This window comes from Puntigrus tetrazona, chromosome 24 (assembly GCF_018831695.1).
Source record: "Puntigrus tetrazona isolate hp1 chromosome 24, ASM1883169v1, whole genome shotgun sequence".
NCBI lineage: Eukaryota > Metazoa > Chordata > Actinopteri > Cypriniformes > Cyprinidae > Puntigrus > Puntigrus tetrazona.
Window position 1 is genome coordinate 19,800,702 of NC_056722.1, and position 25,477 is coordinate 19,826,178.

General features: G+C 38.6%; 1 protein-coding gene across 13 annotated transcripts in view; it reads right to left on the bottom strand.

The window, feature by feature from the left end:
- Window positions 1–25,477, bottom strand: part of cnksr2a (connector enhancer of kinase suppressor of Ras 2a) — a 75,976-nt gene that overhangs the window by 12,622 nt on the left and 37,877 nt on the right. For 5 of the 13 annotated variants that reach the window (XM_043225984.1, XM_043225978.1, XM_043225983.1 and 2 more), the window contains 11 exons: window positions 25,139–25,332; window positions 24,298–24,387; window positions 20,039–20,247; window positions 14,617–14,665; window positions 13,380–13,555; window positions 12,635–12,708; window positions 12,419–12,558; window positions 11,273–11,376; window positions 9,245–9,764; window positions 3,979–4,178; window positions 1,108–1,956 (listed from right to left, as the gene is read on the bottom strand). In XM_043225984.1, the coding sequence (XP_043081919.1) occupies window positions 1,726–1,956; window positions 3,979–4,178; window positions 9,245–9,764; window positions 11,273–11,376; window positions 12,419–12,558; window positions 12,635–12,708; window positions 13,380–13,555; window positions 14,617–14,665; window positions 20,039–20,247; window positions 24,298–24,387; window positions 25,139–25,332 (1,987 nt within the window). In that variant the 3' untranslated portion in view covers window positions 1,108–1,725. Of the gene's footprint in view, window positions 1–1,106; window positions 1,957–1,994; window positions 2,891–3,978; window positions 4,179–9,244; window positions 9,765–11,272; window positions 11,377–12,418; window positions 12,559–12,634; window positions 12,709–13,379; window positions 13,556–14,616; window positions 14,666–20,038; window positions 20,248–24,297; window positions 24,388–25,138; window positions 25,333–25,477 lie in introns of those variants that run through there. The other 8 variants (XM_043225976.1, XM_043225985.1, XM_043225980.1 and 5 more) reach the window with 5 other exon arrangements.

Genomic DNA, 25,477 nt, shown 5'->3' on the forward strand with positions numbered 1-25,477 from the left:
CATTACTATGGGTTCAGCCAAAATGACTGAGTGTGGAAACTGGCAACGAACCAAAGAGCTGTCAATAGAACGGATCTGATTTTGAACCAAGGATATTCCTTTAAAGGCCTTTTCTTGGTATATCCAAACACTCTACGGAGATAGTGGTGAGATCAGTGTTCCATGTTCATGCACACGCACACAACTTCCACACGAATGTACAAGTGCTATAAGTCGGGGCCAGCCGATGTATAACAGCAGATCATAAATATATAGTATGATACAGTAGAGTATATAGTATGCTAAAGTAGCATATAAACATGGCAGACAACTTGTGTGATGACTGTCTATGCGTCCACTGAGAGATTTGCTTCAAAAAGACAGACAAACACAGGTACAGTGTGCCAGTCGGTGTATTTAGAGTTTGAATGGCGCCTCAGATGTGGATTTCCTTTCAGAGTCCAGTCCGTAGCTTCCATTTCCAAGTTCAAGTGCTCTGGTTCTATCTCAGCTTCCTGTCTAGAGGTGGTTTGGTCAGGTTTGTTCTCAGTGCGACGGCATTGTCTCTCCTTGTCTGAGCCGCTTGGAGGACTGGTAACCATGGCAACCCGGTGTCCAGAAGTGGCATACTCTGAAGCTTGTGGGTTGCGAGTCGAGCTATTGAGAGAGCTTTGTTTTTACAGCTATCTGTGCCTGCGTAAACAATGTTTTTCAAGTATTTCAAAAGCACATGCAGACTGAGTCTGCGATTGCTGTCAGGATGTGAAAGTACAAGCAAAAGTGAGAAGAATTTGTGTTTATGGACCTTAATCATTGTATCAAAATTGACATCAATTAAAACGAGACTGTGAGGCCATAAAAGTACAGTATGTTTGATAGGTTGAAATATTGGAGGACTTAGGGGCAACTGTTATCATGAAATTGTGCAGATAATTATTTTTATGTCAAGAATTGTCACAAAATTGTACTTTAAAATGCTGATTAAATTTAGGCATCACAAAATGATAATGTACAGTATGAAAAATGGATATTCATTTATGTTCTTAAATGATAAGTTAATAATAGTTTTTAAAAATGAATTTTAAGTGAGTGTTAGATGATAGGTAATCCACATGTGGGAAACAGATGAACAAAAAACAGAAGCGCATGCGCAATTAAATATTAAAAGATGTGTTATACATTTAAATGAAAAAGTGTATAAATAAAAAAAAACATGGCTATAACTGTTATCATACTAATATACTGTAAATATATTATGATTCAAAATATAGTCTGTGAATATTATAGAACATAAACACTATATTTCATAACTGAGCAAGAAAATATCAAATATTAAGTTGTATTGCTTCAATGGATACAAATAAATCATGTCAAATATAATGACAAAGAAAGCCAAACTTGACAGTATTTACTTAAAGTGCACCCTGTGCATGTAATCTGAAATGGTCTCTTGGTTAATTTTATATTGATTATTAAATAATGTAACTCATTTACTGAAATTATTAATCTCAAATCACGTCTTGATGCATTATTATACACCTAAACGTTATTTCCGCTCATAAATGTTCCTCACAGCCTCGTAATTAAAATTCAGTCCACAAACACCAATTCAACCCGTACTTTCGCTTTATGTCCAGCCTAAGGTCCATGGAAGTAAGACTGTGTCCGATGGTCGTGAGCGACGACTACTTCATATATTGTGAGGGCATTTTTGTGTGGAGTGATCGAAGCATGCGTTTGTGTGTGTCAGACGTGAGTCTCGATGTAGGAGTGTGTGTGTGAGAGGGACGGTGTGCGAGGGGCGGGTTCAGGTGTGGCGGCAGGGCTGAGCTCGGAGGCGGGGCTTGGCTGACGGTCCCGCTGCGGCTCTGATGAAAACAGCTCCATGTAAACTTTCTTCCATTCCTGGAACTCTGAGGACGTGAGCTTAGGATTGGCCAGCAGCTTGTCAATCAGTGCTACCTCGCCCTCCCTGTCCTATGGGAGTGAAGAAAGAGAGCAGTGGAGGGGGGGCATTACAGATACAGTCTCCTTCATACAGTGGTAAGGATGTCATAGTCAAAGCACGCCACAGGCGGTTAGCGTAGACGTGAAGCGATGTGGACTCAACCTAGATGAGCAGAGCGACACACACGCAAACACACATAGCATGCTCAGACTTGACTGGAGTCCTCTGGCACTGTGGAGCTTCGTGCCCTCAATTAACCTTCTTTCATTCAAGTCTGAGTGATAAGGGATGTTTATAATACCCTCCCAGTGCAACGGGAGGCTCTGCCCCAACATAATAAGCACAGCGCAGCAGGGTGAGGGGGGGAGGTCACAGCAGAGGCACGGACCGGCTGACCCAACCACAGGAAGAAAAAAAAAGGCACCAGGCGGAGCCTAAACCAGGTTGACCCACACAGTGAAGCAGGGTTCAAAAGAATTTGGCCTTACCAATGGACATTAGCTCAATTAGGTTATTCGCTGTTATTATTTATTAAAGACCGTATTAGACTAGCTAATATCAGCTGGTCAACATAGTGATTATCTGGTCTAAGACAGGTATTAGTTCATTTAAACTGGTTATTAGCTGGTCAACATGGTGATTAGCAGATCTAAGGCAAGTATTGCCTCATCTAAACTGTTATTAGCTGGTCATCATGGCGATTAGCTGATATAACATGGTCATTGGTTAGTTTTAGCTAGTCATTAGTTGGTTTAAATTTGTTATTTGCTGGCCAATAAGGTGATTAGCTGGTAATTAGCTAGCCAACATTAGATCATTAGCTGATCTAAGATGATCATTAGCTTGTCAGAGCTAGCTCATATGCTAGTCTAAGATGGCCATTACCTGGTTTCATTAACTGGTCTAAAATGGTGATCATCTGTTTTTTACAGGTCAAAATCTGGTCTGATCTGGTTTTGGAATCTGCAACAACATAATAAGCACAGTGTAACAGCATGGGGTTGTAGGAAGAGCATGACCCAATGGCACCAGGCGGTGCCTAAACCAAGTTAACTCCCAGAAAAGCAAGGTTCAGAGAAAAGTTTGGCCTTACCAATGGTCATTAGCTTGTTTAAGATGGTTATTAGTTGGTTGAGACAGTGATTATCTGTTCTAAGATGCTATTAGCTCATCTTAACTGTTTATTAGCTGGTCAACACTGTGATTATCAGGTCTAAGATAGTCATTAGCCTAAAATTATAGGCTATAGTCTAAAATTTCTATTAGGTGGTCAACATGGTGATTAGTTGGCCTAAGATAAGGCATTATTCGGCTTAAACTTTTTAGCTGGCCAACAAGGAGATTGGCTGGTCTAAATTATTAGGTGAACAGTGTGGTGATTAGCTAGTCTAAAATAGTCATTAGCTTGTCTAAGATGGCATCAGCTAGTCATTAGCTGCTTATATGCTGGTCTAAGATGGTCATTAGCTGGTTTAAATCGGTCATTAACTAGTGTACGATGGTCATCATTCTGTTCAAACGGGTCATAATCTGGTTATTAGTTTGTCTAAAATAGTTGTTAGCTCATCATTAATTGCCCACCGTGTATCCTATGCTATAGAACCATTCTTTTCTTTTGACCAACTGTTTATAATACCACAATGCAGCTGGATGCTCTTCCCCAAAATAATAAGCACAGTGTAACAGCCTGGGGTTGGAGGAGGGGTTCACAGCATAGGCATGGACTGACTGATCCAACTATGGGAAGACCCAATGGCACCAGGTGAAGACTAATCCAGATTAACCCAACACAGAGAAGCAGGGTTCAGAGTTTGGTCAAAACCCACCTCCCACACCAGACAGAGAACTCCGTCTAACATGGATGGGATTCTGGGATAGCAGTTTGGTCATTGCGTCAAAGTGGACTACAAAAACACACACAAAATGCCTGCTTTTCCCAGAATCCCAAAGACATCAGACAGACGGAGAGGGACGGATGGGAAGACGGGACAGATGAAACAAACAGGCACACATGGTGCAGTGGGACCCATGCGGCAGCAGAGGTCAGATACCTTTAGCGTGCTCTGCAGGATGCGGAGATGATGCAGTTTGTCATTTAGCTGTGGATCGTTGCAACGCCGGATGAAAAGGTGTTTGTACTCCAGACGGGTGGAAAGGCGGTGCTCACCAATAGGCGACAGACTGGCACGCTCCAGCGCGCGGTACAAATCACCAAGCGAATCCGCCTGCCCATGGCACTCCTGCTCCCCGCCTGTGGGGGGCGCCACAGAAAGCCAGAGTTAACGAGAGGTGGCTCCACCAGCAAGGCACAATTTTGAGTGGGATTGAAGCAGAAATAAACAGATTGCAACATTTAAACTGTGCATTTTAATGTTCAATCAGGTGTGTAGGCTGGTATTTGTATACTGATGATGCTCGGCTCATTTATTTAGTTCGTTAGTCTGGAATTGTGAAGGTAGAAAGAGAGAAATGACATAAGACCTGGACGAGAAGTGTCTTTCATCAGGCTGGCATAGATAAATGCTTAATCAGGCTCAGATTTATGTAAATATGGGAACATTTTCTCTCGCCGTCTCGGTTTTTATCTGTTATCGTTTGAAGAAACGGGTGCTGGGTTTCTCCGTGCCAACACAACATCCTTTTTTCTCTCCATCTCCGTCTGTCTGCAATGTGCACAGACACACACACACACCTGCCCTTCTCAATGTGTTTAACACTTTCCTGCTTATAATCTATCTTAAAAATTAGATGGTCTCTAAGATTACCATTACTGGTCTAACACGGACTAAACTGACAATTACCTGGTTTAAGCTGCCCAGTAGCATTCCAGTAATTATATATATAATTAGTTGGTCTAATTTGTTTATTAGATGGTCTTTCATGAGTTGGTCATTAGCTGGTTTTAGACGGTCTAACATACTCTAAGATAGTCATTAGCTGGTTTAAGCTAGTCTTTTGCTGGTCAACATAATCATTATCTGGTTTAACATGGTCTACCCTGTAAAAAAAAAAAAAAAAACAGTCTGTGCTATTTAGGCATGTTTTTAAGCTGGTCCTAATATGGTCCTGAATAGAAACTTGTTGCCTATAGGATCAGCACATGACCAGCTAAGGACTGGTCGTTTATTTATAATCAGCGAATCAGCATAATTATTAGCTGGTTTATCATGGTCTAAACCAATCATTCGCTAGTCTAACATGGTGTAAGAAGCTAAAATGGCAATTTGTTAGTCTAAGATAGCCATTCCTGATCTAAACTGTCTATTAGCTAGTTTAAGATGGTCTTTATTTATCAACAGTTGATCGATACAATCATTAGCTGGTCTAAAATGGTCTAAGCTGATTATTTGTTGGTCTAAAATTTTTAAAATGTTAATAGGATGTTAATAAGATGTGACAGTCATTTCGCCGGGTTAAGGCTGCAATTTGCTGATCTAAGCTGTTTCTTAGCTGCTTTAAACTGTCTGTTTGTTGATCATCAGCTGGTTAACATAAACTGTAGCTGGTATAAGATGGTATAAGCTGAACATCTAGATTAAGACGGTTATTAGTTGGTCAAGTCAATCATAATTATTAGCTAGTCTAATATGGTCTTATGTGGTCTAACATGGTCTAACGGGTTGAGTAAGTGCAGTTTGGTCATGGTACACCCCTAAAGATACACAGTAAGACTAGAAGACAGATCCCATAAGTGTTTAAAATGACATGTTCAATTCATTTAACACAGCCACCTTTCAAAGAAAAGAAAAACTCCCTTAAGGCTGCTCAGGTTTGGCAATCAATCATTTTGACAGACATTCTGTGAAGCAGGTAGCATGTTATATGTTTCTTTCTCTCTCTGTCTGCATGCGTACTGTATATGCATGTGCTCATACAGGTAATAGATTGCGTCACTCCAGATCTGTTGTTGTAGTGTTTGTGTAGGTAAAACACGTGGGCCATGAACAGTATCTAGCAGATACTGTATGTAGGGCGTGTATTTAAACAATGTTATTAACAAGCACTAGAGGGCAGCAGTCCCACACTGCGCCTCCCACAACACGCTGCAGATGCAGGGTATAATATATGTCGCATTCAGCAATAATTATTAATTCCGGCATTATACATTTAAGCACCAAAGCCACACATACAGTATGTGTCTGATATGCCAAAAACCTTTGGAAAAATCATTATCATCTATTTAGATCAGTAAATCAGGCCATGTCTCTAAAACATTTTTTAGCATATCACTTTTTGTGTAAAGCTGGCAAGCCCTGCTTTTATTACACACCTGCAATATCTTGAAAGAAAGGTTTTATCGATCACTTGGTTAGCCACGTGACAGATTACAATAACGACTAAACCGGAGTAAATCAATAAAGTTTTAAAGCTCTTCGCTATTCTTTTATAACTTGTTAAATGGCACAGAACTCTGAAAACTCTGGCATTGCACGACACCATCTTTCTCTCCAGTTGCCGGGGAACATGCGATCGAGAGTCACGATCAATAGGCCGTGCCTCTCTTTTCTTTTCAGTATGTAGTACAGCACACATGGGCTCTGTGGATGACTAACAGATGCCCCCTACTCCTCCAGAGAGAGATAGAAACAGAGCGATATAAAAGACACAGATAAGAGGGAGACTCATTAAAAGCCACTGGGATTATATATAGAGGGCTGCTGGAGATCCGTCTGAGATGACGAAAAAGGGAATATTAGAAGAGAAAGTTGGGTAAAAAGCCGATGGGAAGTGAGACAGGCAGATTGGTGGTGAGATAGTGGAGATGGGCAGTGAGATGGGGAATATAGATGGTGAGATGGCAATGAGCCACGAGGCGATAGACTGCTAGATGAGGGGAAGATGAAAATGAACACGGGGGAGATAAACAGAGTGGTAATCCAGAAGCAAATGGGCGGCTTCCTGTGAGGTTTGTGGAGAGAAATGAGTTGATCCGGACAACAGACCAAACAGAAAACCAGAGAGAATTAATAGCCCATTCTGATTTTACTGTTTACTGTTAACTACATGGTTAAATCCATGAGGCAGAGTATTACAATTATTTAAAAAAGTAAAGTAAAAAGTAGTTACATTTATGATAATAATTCAAATAAATAATTATTCCTCCACGGAATGAAGTTCTTTTGCATATCTGTAGGAAGTTTACGGTTGACAAGCAAGTAGTAATATAGAATACAGACTCACAGTCTTTTAATCAACATTGAAGTACAGCTTGATATTTTAAGGCAACATTTTAATTATTTAATATCATACTTGCATGTTCATAACTCCTTTATGATGTTTAATGGTCAAATGACATACAATAAAGAAATTATTTTGTGTTATGCACCTCCTGCAGTTCTCTTATAAACCTTTAGAAAACCATGGTTTTTGTACGGGACAGAAAATATGCATTAAACAAACATAACATTTTTATTTTTAAAAAGTTATTTAAAATATAAATTAATAAAGCTGAATTTAAGAAGTTAAAATGAAAAAACTAAAGTTCTGTTAAATGTTTTATTGTCCCTCAGGGAACAATTAAAAGCTAGATTAAAATGTTTAAATATAAAAAATCTATATATATTTTTTTTATTTTTGATTTGTGGTCATGATACATGTCCAGGTACTAAAGCTGAAAACTAACAAGCTCACAGAAATATCTATAAAGATGCAATGTCCTTGTAAATCAAAACCAACTAGGGTAAGGTAAAGTAAAGTGAAGCGGGTCAGGAGCTTGTGACAGAAACACACCAATACTGCAGCGTTAAAATGAGTTTCATAGGAAAGAGCATGCTGCTATTTCTGGAAGAAGATGCCTGCATGCGCATGTGTGCATGTGTGTATGTAAGAAACGAGTGGACAGATCTCAGTGGGGAACCTCACAGCACAGCTAAAAAAAAAAATCTGCAACTAAGACACTGTTTATGCTTCATACAGCACCAACACACAGTCAAACAGGGAAAAAAGATGAAGACACAGAAGCTAAGAAAGCACAGGAAGAGATATAGACAGAAAAGAGCCTCAAATCCCTGCACACGTTCCTCTGTGAGAGCACTGCTCTTAACAATTTAATATCGAAGCACTCAAATAAATTCACACATGCATTAAAATAACTCTGCTGTGCCTACTGTTCATAATAAGAGGGGTTATTAAAATCTAATAGAACATGGTAAAGAGGTTTTAGAGGACTGAGTTGAGCTGATCTTGTCCTCAGAACAATTCTGCTAACTCATGGTGCAAAATAATAATAAAGGGTATTTAGTATTACCTTTGCAAAAGCCGGATCAAGTCACATCCCCCCAATTGTCATCATTACCATTTTTGGTGTCAATTCTTTTTTGACTACTTTACTTTTTTTACTTTCCTAATCTAAAAAATATGTATATATATATATATATATTATCCATCATTATCCATCATCCATCCATGTATTCAATTAGCAATTAGTAAATATAAACTCAATATATAATATTCTTTTATCTACATCTACAGTGTATACATGGACCTAAATATATATGCACATATATACATACACACACACACACACACATATATATATGTATAATATGTATATTGCCAAAAGTAACCAATGAACAGGTTTAACTAATTTTGTAATATCCATGATTATAAATCTTAATGTTAAAGCATAAAGTATTCAAGGGAATTATGTGCATCTGATTTTATAGCAAGTTTCTTTCTCTTTCTGTCTGCATGCGTGCTGTATATGCATGTGCTCAACTCTTTCAGTTCTTTCTATTCTAACATACAATATATAAGGCAAAGTTAAAAAATGAATGATTGAGTCATCTCCTAATCCCAGCTGATCACCTCTGGTGTGACTTTAAATGCAGTCCTTGAGCCAAAAACTCATCACCAAACACCATTGACATGCACATTCACTATATGGACAAAAATATTGGGACACTCCCTCCTGTAGAACAGAAAAAGGCATTTCCAAATCTGTGGCAACAAAGATGGAACCATAATTTGATTTCCATCTCTGTTGCAACCATTTTAGAAGTGTCTAAAAGGACTGCACTCATATGTACAAGTCACTGGTGTTCGGTGAGTTATTGGCTTAAGTACTGCATTTAAAGTCACACCAGAGGTGTTCAGCTGGGATTAAGAGTTAGCTTTATGCAGACCAGTCAATCATTTCTTTTTTAACCTTGCCTTATACACAGAGGCACTGTCATGTTAGAATAGAAAAGGGCCTTTTGGCAATATAGTGTATGTATTCCAAAACTCAACTCAGCATTTTGAAGATTTGCATTTTTTGAATGATATATATATCTTGAACTGTATATATCTTAGCATTTTGAACCAGTGTTGACCCACCATTATTGATGCAGTGTGAACGGCTGAGCTCTCTGCGGCTGGGGTCCCGCTGATCTGCCATGCTGGAGGTGGGTGTAAGGAGGGCATGCAGGCCGCTATCCCGAGGCAAGGTGAAGCTGCGGGGTTTCCCGGCTGCATTAACAGGCTCTCGGAGCCTTTCCCCTTCAAGCATTGGAAAGGGACCGTAATGTTCCTGCATCAGTGTGCGTTGTGCAGGTAGAGTGGACTGGCGGCGATATTCTGGAGAAAGTCCGGCCCCTGGCTCGCAGAACACAGCGTCCTCTAGGGGCAGGGTCTGCAGGTAGTGGAGGCCTGAGCTGGTCAGAGGGGTTTCAATCAGGTCCTGCCATGAGCGCCGCTGGCTGGCAGACTTCCGAGCTGGGGAACCTCCTCCACTGCTGCTGCCGCCTTGCGGTTCGGAGCGGTACTCCTCATGAGAGGAGCGAGACTGTGACGTTTCTGTGGATGAGAGGCGGCCGTGCTTGGGTTCTAGATAAGGACTCGCACAACTCACCTGGTTCTGTGTGAGAGAAAAACACAAACATTAGGTTAAACCCAAGTATCTGCTAGATTGTAGGAATCTTTTACACAGCATCACTCTTACTCCGAGGGGCACCAGCCATTTTTTTTCTCTTATTTGGGGTACCAAAGTCAAAAAAATGACTTAAAGGAAGGGAAACACAAAGTACAGCTGATTTTGATGCTCATCATGTAACTCCATTTTCAAAGGTATAAATCATTTATGCCCCTTAAAATTCACTAGGCTTAAAAATCATGAATGGACACATTGCTTTTGCTCTTCGACACATATCAGCTTCAGGCAAAAGGCAAGAATAAAGTGTGCTAATGAAGAAACTCAGAGAGTAGACCAGGCCCCTGAATACCCTCTCTCGTCTAAGACAGGCAGATGAATAATGAACAGAGAGAGAGCTCTGGTTTCGGTGAAAACTGCCGAATATAGAAAAATGGAGGGATAGGGGACAGAGGAGTGGAGGGAGAACCTGAAGCTGTGTTAGTGTGAAATTAGACTCTGAATATGGGCCAACTGCTCTTCTAGCTTTCAACCAATTGGCAATGTTCCAAAAGAACACGTTTAATTATAGTTGGGATAGAATAACAGAATGATAGATCCAATGAAAGAATGACAGAGTGACTGACAAATCGATCGATAGATTGATCGACAGATAGATAGATAGATAGATAGATAGATAGATAGATAGATAGCAATATTAATCTTGCATAATTCATTTCTATATGTGTGTTGGAGAAATGGAGGGACCTTAAAGAAGGAAAAAGAAAACCTGAAGAAAAGCGTTTATTTCTTGTGTCTTTGTTTGCTCTTAAATAAAAGCTTTGCTGCTGTGTGTGGCCTCTGGCTGACCTGCCCTGCAGTCCTGCACTGAAAATACACAAATCACAGTGACTCTTAACCAGTACACGCACACAAACTAAACCACACACAGGAATACATACACATATAACTGCATATAAATATTAATATAATAGCAATAATTGATATGCTTAATTTTTCATGTTACTACAGTGAGTTTGTTATAGTAATAATAATTGTCATAGTTCATAATGTTATATATATATATATATATATATATATAAAGATATATATATCTTTTGATTTTGTGTGAAATATTACTTAATGTTTAATATGACAGGTTTAATAAGGAAAAGGAAATATATATCCAATACTGTCTATCATGACCACAGGGTAAACGTAATAGTGACTCACAAAGACTGAGAGATACGTAGAGAGAGAGAGAAAAGACAGAGAAAAAATTTATCTCATTGCATCTCTACAGTGGGCTCAGATATGAGGTGGTCTGACTCATTCACACGCGCACACACACACACACACAGTCACTGTGACGTGGTAAGGCCAGGTCTGGGGGACGGCACTACAAAACAGCTCTTTTACCAATGCCAAATGTCAAGCATTATGAAGCTGCACTATTGTGTGGGATTACACAATGAGAGGGAGCAATGTGTGTGTGTGTGTGCTGGATGCTGACTCACTGAGGGTGGCCGTGGGTACGTGTCATAAGGGGGCGGTGGGCTGTCTTGCTTGGGCGTCGAGGGCGTCTCATTGTCTTCATGTTCACTTTCACTCCAGTAGTCTGCTGGAAGAGAGAGAGAGGGACATGCAGGGAGTCATTAGCTTGTTGCAAAACATTTCCATAAAATAAACAATAATTAAATTAGTCTCTGAGATCATGTGGGGCACAAAGACACATGAAGGTTTTTCAATGAGGACCTGCAGTAATGCTCTACTGCACAGTCCCTAGACCGAGCTCTCAGACCTTCCATAGACATCCACACAACTGCAGTGTTTACAGGTTCAGAAACATAGCAAGGATATCAATAAAGTTGTCCATGTGACATCAGAGGTAATTAATGAGAGAATTATAATTTTTGGGTAAACTATTCGTTTAAACTTTTAAAAGAATCAGATACTGTCAAATCATCAACAAATTAATAAAAATATAACCTGACAATTTGAGTCTCCAATGGAGGAATATGCTGAATGGAGAACTTATTTTGTAATGTCTACCAGCAGAGGTCAACCAGCTAACCAGCCAAACCTTGACCTATGTTGTGGACTTGTGGATCACATAGCATCAGTTTCACTGAAACACATCTACTTTCCTTTGGTTTTTGTCTTTTTTCTGCATTGGACTATTTTTAAGAATAGCTATTTCAACATTCTATGAAGATGATGTAGGAAGTTTCAAGTTTTAATATTTCATAACTTTCATTCAAGTCCATTCATTCAAACCCTGCAAGTTGACCTTCCTTTTTGAACACCCTCACCTCCAAAAACTAATCAACAGCCATTAGATAGAACCAAGCTTGATAATGTTACACCTGTATATACTTTACAAGTCAGTGAGACTTTAACTCACAACAACACTCAGAAAGGAGGTTTAAAGATGCTTCACACATGATACATTGATAAATCATAACTGTATGTGTGAAGCAGCACTTACTCTGTGTAAGCTACACCCATGTTATTAATTTAAGAGCATATATTTAACCTGAATCACATGTATACATTTAAACGAATCATAGCATTTACAATAACATTGTGCTTTATTATGATTTTACTCGACGCAATCAAGAATTAAAAAAAAATGTAGGGATCAAATTGAATAAAATTTTCACCTTGTTCTTGACGGATTCGCTCTCTTTCTGCGTAGCCGGCAGCCGCCATGTTGAGACGACTCAACCATCTGTTCATATCGTCCACGCCATCGGCTGCGAAGTAGAAGCTCTTGATTTTGGGATGGCACGCTTTAAACGCACTGCATAGGGAGCAAAGATACAATAAGAAATCCTCAAGCATCATCACATCACTCAAACGTTTGTAAAGTTACTCACTATTTTTTGCGACATTCACTGGCTCTGTCGATCTTAAACTCAGGGAGGCTGACAAACCCTTCGGCCTTCTCATCCTACAAGGTGGAAAAAAGAAAGAGAGAGGATTGTGCAGACATTTAACCCCACTTACACTCATCTGTAATGTCATTACATCCTCGTTAGAAGTTACGTCTCTTTATTATTCTCTGTTTTTCTTGGTTCATTCCATTATTTTTTCCCCAGCATTAAACTGCAGCAGCACCGTTGACAGGAGCTCTGCATAAATAAATGAAAAGCATAAATTGTTGCGGCTCTCTATAAGCCTGTCTGTGTTTACAAAACCCACACAGTAGAAGATCATCAATTATAGCAGAGCCGGACTATGTTGCAGGATTCTCAGTGGACCAAAACCAGGCCGAGAGGAAACCTTCCCTCCCCATACTTCCTCCGAAACCCCCAGAACAGTAGCCGTATCCCACACCCAGGCTGTGATAAAAAGCGAAAACACTGTGGGTAATTAATCAAAAGCGAAGGAGCAAGGGAACAAGTACGGGAGTGTTTGTTGGGAGAAGTTCCTTATCTTCATTACAGCAACAGCGTGTGTAGAAGACTGTTTTGTTGGGGTAGATGAGCATTAATCTTGTTCCACACAAGAGGGTAAAGCCGGCACCAATTAAAGTCTCATCTCTAGATCGATACAGTTTCTGCTGTGCTGGTGGATAGGAGAAACAACAAAGACAACTGTATTGGCCAAACACACACTCACCTCTTCGTTCATATACCAGTACAAGCAGGCGTCCTTCAAAACAAACCAGTACTTCTTCCACTTCTGCGAGAAATAGCTCTTAGCGTCCTTCTTCTTCCACAGCCAGCCTTCACAGTCTCCACGACCCAGGTCCTTACAAGAGATTCTTCTCTTGCTGATGGAGGACAGTGGAGCCGCTGGATGCCATATAAAAGAACAGAATGTGTTAATAACCGTTATATAATGAAGAGCTAAGAATCTTGATTGAGGAAAGCTGTTGTATAATAGCATCATCAGTTCATTTGTGTATTAAATGGATCATTTATTCATTGTCAATCCACTCTTCAACTCATCCTATTTCAAGCCAGTATAAGTTTCATTCTTTTGTAGACATGCGGGATGTTCATGATGAGCTTTTTTCTTATAATGAAAGTGAATAACGACTAGTAAACACCCCAAAATGGACAATCAATTTGGCTTGTGCACTATACTTCTGAAACCATATGATAACTTTGTGCGAAAACAGACAAAATTAGGATAATTTTGAAACATTTTACCCAATCATATCCAGCTCTCAAATCTCATTCAGCATTATGAATACGCCCATTTTTAAACTTGGCATTTCATGACTGATTAAAAGATTCATGAGAAGAAATGTTGGTTATTAATTATGTCAGAACAAGCATTGTACGTCTCTATGCATCATATTTGTAAATGTGATTGAGATTTGAGATGTTTGATTAAAAGGGAATAAAGCTGATCAGTGAAAAATTACTTGAATTTCTGTCTTTTACTCACATAAACAACTTCAAAAGACTTCAAAAGAATATCATCTGGCTTCAGAAGGCTATATATTTTTTTATATTTATTTATTATTATATATTTATTTTTTTAATATGCCCTGTTATTATATTCCTTATCAGATATCAGATATATATATATCTCCACTATCTGCCATGGCTAAGAAGTTTCCTACTAATAGCAAAATGATTGTAAGCACAGACACTATGTTTTATCATGACAGATGAAAATGATCTGAATCAAAAAAAATTGATTGAACGGGCAGAAGACTATAGCCTGATAGAATAGAAAACATTCCTTAAATACATAATTAGTTTATAACCTGATTATGTGCTAGTTTAAAAGCTTAGTCTCAGTCATAGTAAGATTGTCAGTCTCAATCATCAATACTTTTTCAATCATTAAAGTACCATTTTTTTGACAATATTCCCAAACATGAAAATGAGAAAGTGATCACCTTTACTCTTTTTCTTGGTCTTGGATAGCAGAGATGATCCCTGGAATGTCTGTCAAGAAAAGCAGAAGACACAGCATAAATACATATAAAAATATACATATAAAAACATATACACACACACATAAAAATTATTTTACAAATACAATGAAATATATTTATATAAGATTTAACAATAAATACAAATGGAGAAATGTCGAGAAATACAGCAGGAAGTGGAACTAGACAAAATTATCGGTCAACACATCCAATTCTCCCAAGTGGAATCACATGGAGGAAATGTGTGAACATAATGATCTCCGAGCATCAATCCATCGCAAAACAAATTAAAATCAGAGGCGACATCTGAGCAGATGAAGGCGCGAGAGCCCAAACAGCCAGAGAGAAGGAAGGCGGGAAGAGGCTTAGAGAGAAAATAAATAAGATTTCTAACATCCTTGGCCCGTGTATTTATTGAGCAGTATTTCTTGGATGAGAACGCCCAGACCAAGAACATATTTATGATTGCCCTGTGGCAATTCTCTTCTGTGAAGAAACTTCCTGCGAGCTTGAGCATTAAATTAGAGGTAAACTTGTGTTGCCATGCATCTATTAGCAAGAGTATGAAGAACACACTGACTAGCATCACACTAATTGATTTATTGACATGTGCCTGAGGAGGGAAGTTGCCCTGAAGCCCAAGAGGAATAACTGAAATTGATTAATGGAACATATTTAGAAACTCAGTCAACCTGTTCATAAAACGTCTTTATTTATTCAGGAGTTTCTGAATGTACCGTGTCCACTTCTTGAAGATGACTTTATATTTGTTTGAGTGCCCTTATCAGTTATTCAATAAACATGGTAATTGTCTGGAGTTGGAATCCAGGGTCCTTTTCATTCTCTTTTATTTCACTTTCCCTTCACTTTGTCATAAAAAAAATATATATATATATATATATATATATATATATATATATATATATATATATATATATATATATATAAATATATATATAAAAATATGTCTCATGAGGTGAAATGCTTTCATTTATATATATATATATATATATATATATATATATATATATATATATATATATATATATATGTATGTATACTAGGTCTGGGTGACATATATCGATCAATATTATGTGCATCTTGTAAATCTCCATCACCTGTTTTTAAATAGAGTGCCAGTTACTACAGAGAGCCGTAGATCACCAACAAGCTACGTGTTTTATGGGTGATTCATTGAGGTTAGCTTGTCAGTGATCTACGGTTTTGCGCTCCTTTTGAAAACAGGGCGATGGAGATTACCAGCGTGATATATGCGTGAATATATAGATCGATATACATATCGCCTAGCCCTAATACACACACACACACACACATATATATATATATATATATATATATATATATATATATATATATATATATATATATATATATATATATATATCATATGACAAAAAATATGCTTTTCTAGCATTTCACCTCATGAGACAGTTCAATGTCAACGCAATTCCCTCTTGAAGTGCTGTGGGAATCTCCTCCCAGGAGGTGTGAATCACACTTGGTGTGTGTGAATTGGAGCAAGTTGTGAGAAACACTTAAGACGCAGCAAGAAAAACTTCCCTAAGGATTCCATACCTAGACATGAACAAATCAAAATGATACCGCAGTACGTATAATAACATAGCAAATATATTAAGAAACAAAATAGGTGTACACTAAGCAGAAGACAAAGAGGGAGGGGTTAAGTTAATGGTCCTGCTGACTCTTAAATGACATTCAAACTTGCTTGAAATTAGCGGTTGAAGAGCAACTTCAACAGTGACTAGGGATCGCATTACGAGCCTCGTTCAAGAAATATGAGCAGAACAATAACTGTCAATCATTCTTGTGAAGGAACGCTTTTAGGAATGATGTCTACATGTTGGTGAAATTCAATCTTCTGAGAGAGACAAGAGCATTATGGGACAAATATGACCCATGTGACTAGAATAAACACAATTACATCTCAGCATGTGGCATGAATATGGTTTTTGCTTCCTACAGTTTCTTTTGGTTGCCTTCTGCTATGGTGAAATGGTTTATTTATCAGTTCTCTTAGTCTCTGATATTGAGGGTCACTCTCAGAAACTAGTGAATTTGTTGTCTCTACTATTGTTCACTAACACATTGCCCTAGATAGCATGCTAAGATCTGCCATCAGGCTACAACTGAATGCCACATGGCAACACAGGCTCCCAGTTCACATGGCATATGGTACAAACCTTTTCTGCTGTGATATCAACAACTGACATATGCTGACATATGCTCCATGTGATGGCCTTAAAGCATTGCATTAACCTAAAACCAAACCTGTAGGTAAGCACTGCCTTCTCTGGAGGTTGTTTTTGTAGTTTTCAAATGATGTAATGGTGGCAGTAGGTTGCTCGAATAGGACCAAAGGCACTGGGCTGTGTCTAAAGTGTTATGACAATCAGGCAAAACACTTTTGTGGGGGTGTGTGTGTCCAGTGGACAGAATGAGTGAGAGTTCTCCTTGAGTATGAGGTCAATGTGCTGGCATTGTTCAGACAAACTGCAGCTCTCTTATCAGACTGCAACGCAGGCAATAAAACACCACTGTAAACAATAGCGCTTAATTCAGTTACGCTGCACATACCAACAGCTGCGGTCTTATTAAATCAACACCATAAAGCGTAATCTCTCCTCTCTGTTTTTCTTACATCATCTCATCGCATCTTCTCATCTGGACATCTTACTCATCTTTCATCTTAACTGACGTTCTCTTTTAATATCATTCTAATATTGCTATCTCATCTCCTCTTTTCTTTGCATATCTTCTTTTCACATCTTTTCTTGGATCATCTCTGTTCTTTTCTGTTCTTGTCACTTAGCTGTCTGGTCATGTCTTTCCAATGTCTTTCTTTTCACTTCTCTTCTTATTAAATTTAGTCTCTTCACCTCTCGTCTTGCCTCTTCTCATTAGGTTTCATCTCATCTAGTCTCATCTCCTGTAGTTTTGAATGTTACCTTCTCCACGTTCCGGCTTGTCATGTATCTTCTCGTCTCATCTCATATTGCCTTTTCTTTTCTCCTCATACTTTAGGCTCTCTTCTCACTTTTAGTCTCTTCACTTCTCATCTCGCCTCCTCCAATTGACTCATCTTTTCCATCTTCACTTATTTTATTTCATTTAATTTCATCTAATCTCCTCTCAACTCTTATAGTTTTGAATGTTCCTTTCTTCAATCGCTTCTCATCTCATATTGTATCTTCTTGTCTCATCTCACATTCTCTTATTTCATTTTATCTTTTTACATCTCAACCTGCTTCTTCTCTTCTCCTTTTTCATCTTTTCATTTGATTTTCCATTGTCTCTTTTCATTTCATGTCGCCTCTTTTTGCATCCCTTCATGTTTTATCTTTATGGGTGTCATCTTGCATTTTTTTTCTCACCCCTCTTCTCACATCATACATTCTCTTCTCATTTCATTTTGTCTCTTACTTTCTCTTCTTGTTTCATTTCATCTTGTTGTGACTCTTCTGGTCTCATCTCACCTTGTCTCTTTTTCTCCCAATAATCATGTACATCTCAGAGTGGTGCAGATATGCAGATTAAGTTTGGGAAGTCTCTAGTAAAGTTGGCAAGCTAGAGAAAGAACAATAGCTGAGACCAGAACATTGGTTGTGGTCCAAACTTATGGTGATCGAGTGGTCAGCAGTTTTCTCCCACCCCTGCACAACCTTTATCCCAGATCATGTCAGAGGACACGCGGACACACATACATCACCCTGCTGAGGGTGTCTATAAACAGAAGCCGCAGGTAAGATACACTGTGAAAGTCACTCTTACACAACACTGTAACACCCCAGCTGGGATCTCAGGGTGGCACCTTTCACACTTCTTCACGAAGACCTATAATTAGACCTCATTTTGGAATAAAAAAAGACACATAAACACACATAATCACTTCTCATGGTCTGGCAGACCTATCAAGCACAACATATTGACATAAAGACACCACATGGTCCAGTCTTGGCCAATCACAGTTCTGTTTCAGATGGAGCACGTCCAATCACGTCACTCTGTGCCCTGTGACAGATGACAACATGACTTAGCCCCGCCCACCCCCACAGAACCACCATCTGCCCACTCAGCATCCATATGCACACTGTGACACACCACTGCGAATCACTTTTCCCCGGATTATTAGTTTTCCCTTGGTGTATGTGTGTGTGGTTATGGCTGTGTCAGTGTGTGTGCGCTCAAGAACTTCGGCTGGCAAGTTCCCTCTTAAAAATGACAGCTAGATCTCACCTCCACTCCTAATAACTTCACACACAGGACGGCTGGTCTTCCTGAGAAAACCCACTCACCCACAAACACATATCATAAACATACACATACATCACACACAGGGCTGAGCACAAACTCCCACACACCTCCACGCCGACTAAAGGTAGAAGACTAACACACTCATTATATGCGCACAATCACAATCACACACGCACACAAACACTCACCTAGCATGTGGGCGTAAGTATACATTCTCCTTCTGCACACCATGACCTGGTGCTTTCAATGAAAACTCTTTATGTAAGACTCTACCTGCAGTGATCACAGAGACCTTGATCGAGCAAAGAACCGATGAAAGCAGCCAGGCCTTGAAGAATGACTCTTTGTTACTTTGTTTGAGCAACAGAAAATAAAAGGAACACAGACACTGTGCTATATTCTTCACAATCTCTGGGTTTAGCCTGATCTAGACTCTGACACTCAACAAGAGACATTCTTAGACAAAAAGAAAGAACCTCATCGAGACACGATGGATAAAAGGCACAAATGCTACTACTCAGCTCTATAGAAAATATCTTTTTGTAATCACATGGAGCGATTGTCTTGTTTTGCAGGTAACATTTTTTAGTTTTTAATCCATTACCTAAAACAGAGGTCTATTACGCTTAAGGCTGATGATGAAAATATTTAGTAAATATTTTTAGAATTCAAAATATCTTTTGAATGTATTTTCAAATGTAATTGTGATTGATGGCAAAGCTAAATTTTAAGCAGTCGCTACTCCAGTCTTCAGTGTGACATGATCCTAATATGCTGATTTGGTTCTAATAAAAATGTCTTATTGTAATCAATGCTGAAAACAACAACAACGCTTATAAATGTGCTTACTGTTTATCTTTTTTAAGAATAATTAGGAAATAATAAGGACAAACATGTTTACAGTCCAACTGTATTGGTCTTCCAATTTTTTTTTTTACAAGTAATAAAAGAGTTTTGTCACTGAAACATAAGCTTGGCAGAAACTTTTGGAGATGACATTCACAGTACTAGCACACCTACAAACAGCACCGCCAAAAAAAACAGAATACACCAAATCCCTTCAGAGGACTTCAACCGAAAACATACTACTTACGTGGTAAAGAGAGGTGGAGTCTGGGTTGGGCGTGTTCATTGATTCCTGACGGAGCACCTCCATTTGAAGGGTGGGGAGGAGGGCGTAGTGGGTGGGGCTCCCACTCTTTTCGCTCTTCTTCTTTCCACGTTTTCCTGTGTCTCTCTTCATGCTACGCCCTGCCAGATCAGCAGCCTTCTCATCACTTACATACCGCAACAGAGAGTTTTCTGAGAGGGAGAAAGAACAATATCTTTAATAACAGTAGCTGACAGTCTCAGCTCAAGTCTTCAAAATTTGAAAAGAAAGAGATAAAGAAAGCCATGTGAGTGAAAAACGCGTAAATGATGACAGGATTTTCATTTTTAGGAGAACTGTTCCTTTAAAATGCATTTTTTCCAACAATGTTACCATTTTTTATGGTTATTCGGGCATTATAGATTTTGTTTGGCATGTTCAGTAAATCAAAATTACATTTGTACACCCAGTCCCTCTCAAACAGTATGCCCATTTTTCAGGCTGTACTGTGTCAAATCACTGAATGAGCTCGCATCAGTATTCCATCAATCAAGCATCCCAAACCCCTCTCGAAATACTCCAAACCTCAGTTGGCCAATCACAATGATTCATTCCCTCAATAGAGGTCTATCATTAGCACTACTTAAGCCTGTGCACTCTTCCCAAATCAGTCGAATCCAATCAAACTCTATAGGCTTATTCTTGCCTAATGAGCATAACAAGCCAATTGGTCACAGCCATATTAGAGAGCCAAACCAACGGGCTCCCAGCAGTCCCGATTTATGCTCATCCTTTGATTTAGGAACCACCGCAGCCATTGTTGGGTTTCCCTTCTCCCACGCCCATGTCCACCGTTGCCCGGCAGCAGCCAATGGGACGTGAAACACTCAGGAGAGCTCCTGTCAGAGTTTCCATGGCAACAACATGCTTCCACAAGAAGTTCCCTCTTCTTTACGGCTCGGCTTCCCTCACACTAATGGAAAAGTTGAAGAGGTGGCAGATTTTAAATTGCATACAGTATGTTCATCTAGACAGGGTACACAACCTCACAGAGTCATTATAAATCATTATTTAATTAATTGTAACTTCCTGAGTTGTAAAAACTGAATGAACTGCAGCATAAATCTCATTAAATTGGACAAGAAGTGGATGGATCTAAAATATCAGTCTCGATGATCCATCAGTAATGTAGAGCTGCACAATTAAATGGATAGTTCACCCAAAAATGAAAATTTTGGCATTAATAATGCCTGCATAGACAGCAATGGAACTACCAAGTTCAATGCCCAGAAAAGTAGTAAAAACAATGTTAAAATAGACCATGTGACTTTAAATTTATGAAGCTACAAGAGTACTTTTTATGCACCAAGAAAACACCCCAACTATACTTAATGATTTCCCTCGGCCTTGAATGTGTCAATTGCTTTGGTGTCCATATAGGGTCAGAAGTCTCCGGATTTCACCAAAAATAACTTAATTTGTGTTCTGAAGATGAACAGATGAACAGTCTTCACAGCAATTAATGACAACATTTTGGGGTAAACTATCCCTTTAATTTCAGAAATATATGTGCTGTGTGGTAGTGAAACGCAGCAATAAGTTCATTTACAAATGAGCATCTCGTGATCCTGTGTTTTCAGTGTCTCAGAGTGGTTCGACTCACAGTAAATGTTGTTCCAACCTACATCTGTTATGAGTTTGGGTCACTTATGTGAATTTGGGAATGCAACATTCCCCAACCATTTTTCTGTGTGAAGTTATAAACCAGCTGTTGTCAAGAAAAAAGAAGCTTCAAGTGCTCTCTGATGGTTGAAATTCTTTCAATAATAATAGTTTTAATAATAAATATTTGTATTCTTTAAAAATGATATTATTTTATAATAACAATAATAATAATATTCATCAAACTGTGCAGCAAATTTCTTGTTTTGTTTCATATTTTTATTTTTATATAGCCATCCTGATATATAAATCACAGAATATTTTGGCCAAACTGTGCAGCTATATACACAGCAAGTCTGATGGTTGATTTATTTTTTATTTAAAGTTATTTAAATGCCCAAATGTCCCAAATTCGGCAGCCCTTCAGTTTTATCTTTGTTTTCTTCACTGCCAACAATACAAAGGATGATTTTGGTAGAACACCCACTCTGGCAGCAAAAAAAAAGGTCACTGTTACCCAGAAATGACAAATTACCAAGATTTCCAAGTTGTTGGTGACCTTAATACATCTTTATCCTTTCTGACCCTCCCTCCACTCTCACACTGTATCACAATCTTCTTCCTACATCACTCTTGCAATCGTCTTCGATTGCCTCCTTCTTCTTTTACCATCTTTCTTACTCTCAGCTAAACACCATCTGGCAGCCTCACCACCAGCATTTTCTCCCTGGAGTTTTAAGGAAAAGAGGGAACCGGAGAAAGAGAGGAAATAAGAGAGCTATCAAGGCGCTAATCTCCACACAATGCAGATAGACAAAGTTGCTTAACGGGATCAAATAGCAGCCAGGAGACACAGCCAGGTGATCATCGGCCCCCTCGCTCAAAAACACACATATAAAGACACACAAGTGCCACAAACAAGAGAGAAGAGAGAGGTTTGGGCAACAGCAAGTCCTGGAGGAGACCACCGAAAGAAAACAAACACGTTAGCGTGGGAAAGCAGTAAGACACGACATGAGTGAGTCAAAACAAAAGATGCTGCCCCCGCAGCCTCAATGAAGATGGTGATGAGGAAGTGACGAAGACCAGCCAAACTTTACCCTGAACTTATAATAAAGAACACAGTAAGTAAAACAGTGATGAAAGAGCTTCATTGATATTATCGGTCTACGTTCTTGCAGTCCAATTATTTCTGTCTGGAGTTCTGGACTGTATTTCTAAAGCAGGAGCCAACAGAGACAGTCTTGGGCCTAGCGCACACTGGCTCTGTGTTGGTGCTCGGAGACCGCCACTGTTATCCTGGCACTGCATGCAGCGTGGCCACAGGAAGTAATCAGCAATGCCCAGCGCAGTTCAGAGCCACCGTGCAGCGAGGAGAATTAGATCCAAGGAAAAGAGCTCAGCTAAACATCACTCCTGAATAAGAGCCATGAGAATGTAATAACACAGCAACAGTGAGAAACAATGAAGGGAAATCCAGGCAGAATGAGAATAGAAATGAGAAGGGAGATCAACAGATGAATCACCAAGATGCATTTAAAAGTAAAGAAGATATTCTGGATGAATACATATATATATATATATATATATATATATATATATATATATATATATATATATATATATATATATATTCATCCAGAATATCTTCTTTACTTTTATATATATAAACATTAAAATAGACCCCATATCTACTTAAAGTAATCATAAAACTTGATGAAAACAGACATTTTGTCATGTTTATTATGTGTAATTCATCAGTGTATAGTCTAAAGGTAAAAGTCTTTCCATTTCTAATGTTCCATTAAAATGTAATGTAAATGTAAAAATGTAAACCTTCACCATATCTTTTTTTGCTGATATAACCATGGGGAGGCACAATGATGAAGTTGAGCAAAATAGCTGACCATATTTGTGTCTGAAATGTCAATTACTCTACATTAAGTTCTTGTTTGTAGAATCGCTGCATAAAAGCAATATCACAATGTTATAGTATAACAGCATTTTTCCTCATCTGACACCGATTTAATACCACAAACCACTTTTCATGATTCAGTATAATTTTGGTGGTTAATATCAAGAAAGGGGTGTCAGCAGTTCCCTGCGGTAGGACATGCTATCTAAAACTATTTTAATCAAATATTTTCCCATTCATCAATATTTATTATGCATGCCGATCTATGGCCTCATTTTAATTAAGAGATTAAATGGAATATTTGTACTGTTAAAAACTGATTTGTCACACTGACCATTTAAAATGAAGCAATAAAAAGTTAATTAAGACAAAAAGCGTTAGGAACATTTATGGTAATCAGAAAGCCCACAAACTAATAATATAATAATATATTACATATAGTGATGTATATATGATCATTTTCAGACAACAGAACCAATGCGAAATTCTAGAATTAACTTTTAAATAAATATTTGAATAAAAAAAATGGATAAACCCCAAAATTCTGCTGCTGAATTAAAAATAGTGTCAAATACCTAGAAACTGAGAAAAACAGAACAAAGAGTAGTAAAAAGGAGAAGAATAAAAAAATAAAAACAAGAAAATAACTATGTGTATTTACAGTATGTGACTGACACAATCTCACCTCTCCGACCTTCTCTCTTCATTCTAGCTGGGTCCTCGTAGTCAGGAACCCAGTTATACTCTACAGGCATAGAGATGGGCCTCAGACGACCTGAAAGCATAGCAAGGGTATATACACACATCACTTTCTGTGTGTGTGTGAGGAAATACGGAATAGAAAGATGGAAGTAAAATGACAGTTCACAATCCATTTTCTCCACAGACGCCAAGGTGAGTCTGTGCGAGTGTGTGTTTGTGTAAGACAAACTGTCACAGTTAATGTGTCCTCTCGTTTTCTAGGGAAGCAGCGGGCATGGAGTGTGTCAGCAGTTCTGTGCCACTGCAGAGGCTCACACTGGCATTTAACAACTAGAGCTGAGATCTCTGGTTCTGGATATAATGCTACACATACACATTCACAACAAAGTGCAGCCCAGCTCCCTGGAGTTTAATTACAGAAAATCTGAAACCAACTCCCCTATGCAGGAAACTTGTTATAGACACGCTCGCTTTATAAACCTCGAGAAACATACAATTGCATTGCAAAACATGTAGATAATTTTCACAACATATTTAGATTAGCAGAAGCTAGATCTAAAAGTGATTTCTTATTAACTGAACTTAGTTATGCAGCATAATTGGGGTAAATAGTGCTTTTTCGTCATTACTTGCTGTTTTATAATCAGCAGATGTTAATAGAAGTCTAGTCTCCGCCTTGAATTAGTTGGTGGGTCAATATTCAGTCTCTCGGGCATCTGCTGTAAAAGCTAGCAGAAAATAACTAATCATTTTACCGAGTGCAGAAAGGAAGAACCAAATTTCCCATTTTCCCAAATTGCACCCACAGACAAAACTTTGTGTACCGTAAGTGGGTGTACTGTCTCGGCGGGACGTTGTGGCTCCGTGGTTGGGGTCGTACTCGTAGCAGTACAGGACAGCTTCTTCTTCCATGAGAGGAAACCGTCGTCTGTACTCTTGATCCAGGAATGAATTTGGAGATTCTGACCCTTTCGCCACAGACACGCCGCCTTCACTGAGTAGACCACCTTTTTCATCTCTAAAAGCACAGCATAACACAATATATTCAGATTTTACTGTACGTACACTATTTAAAAATATATATATCTATATCAATAGATTTTAAAATGTTATTCTTCAGAAATTGTGATTTGGTGCTCAAAAAATAAATTTCATATTACTAT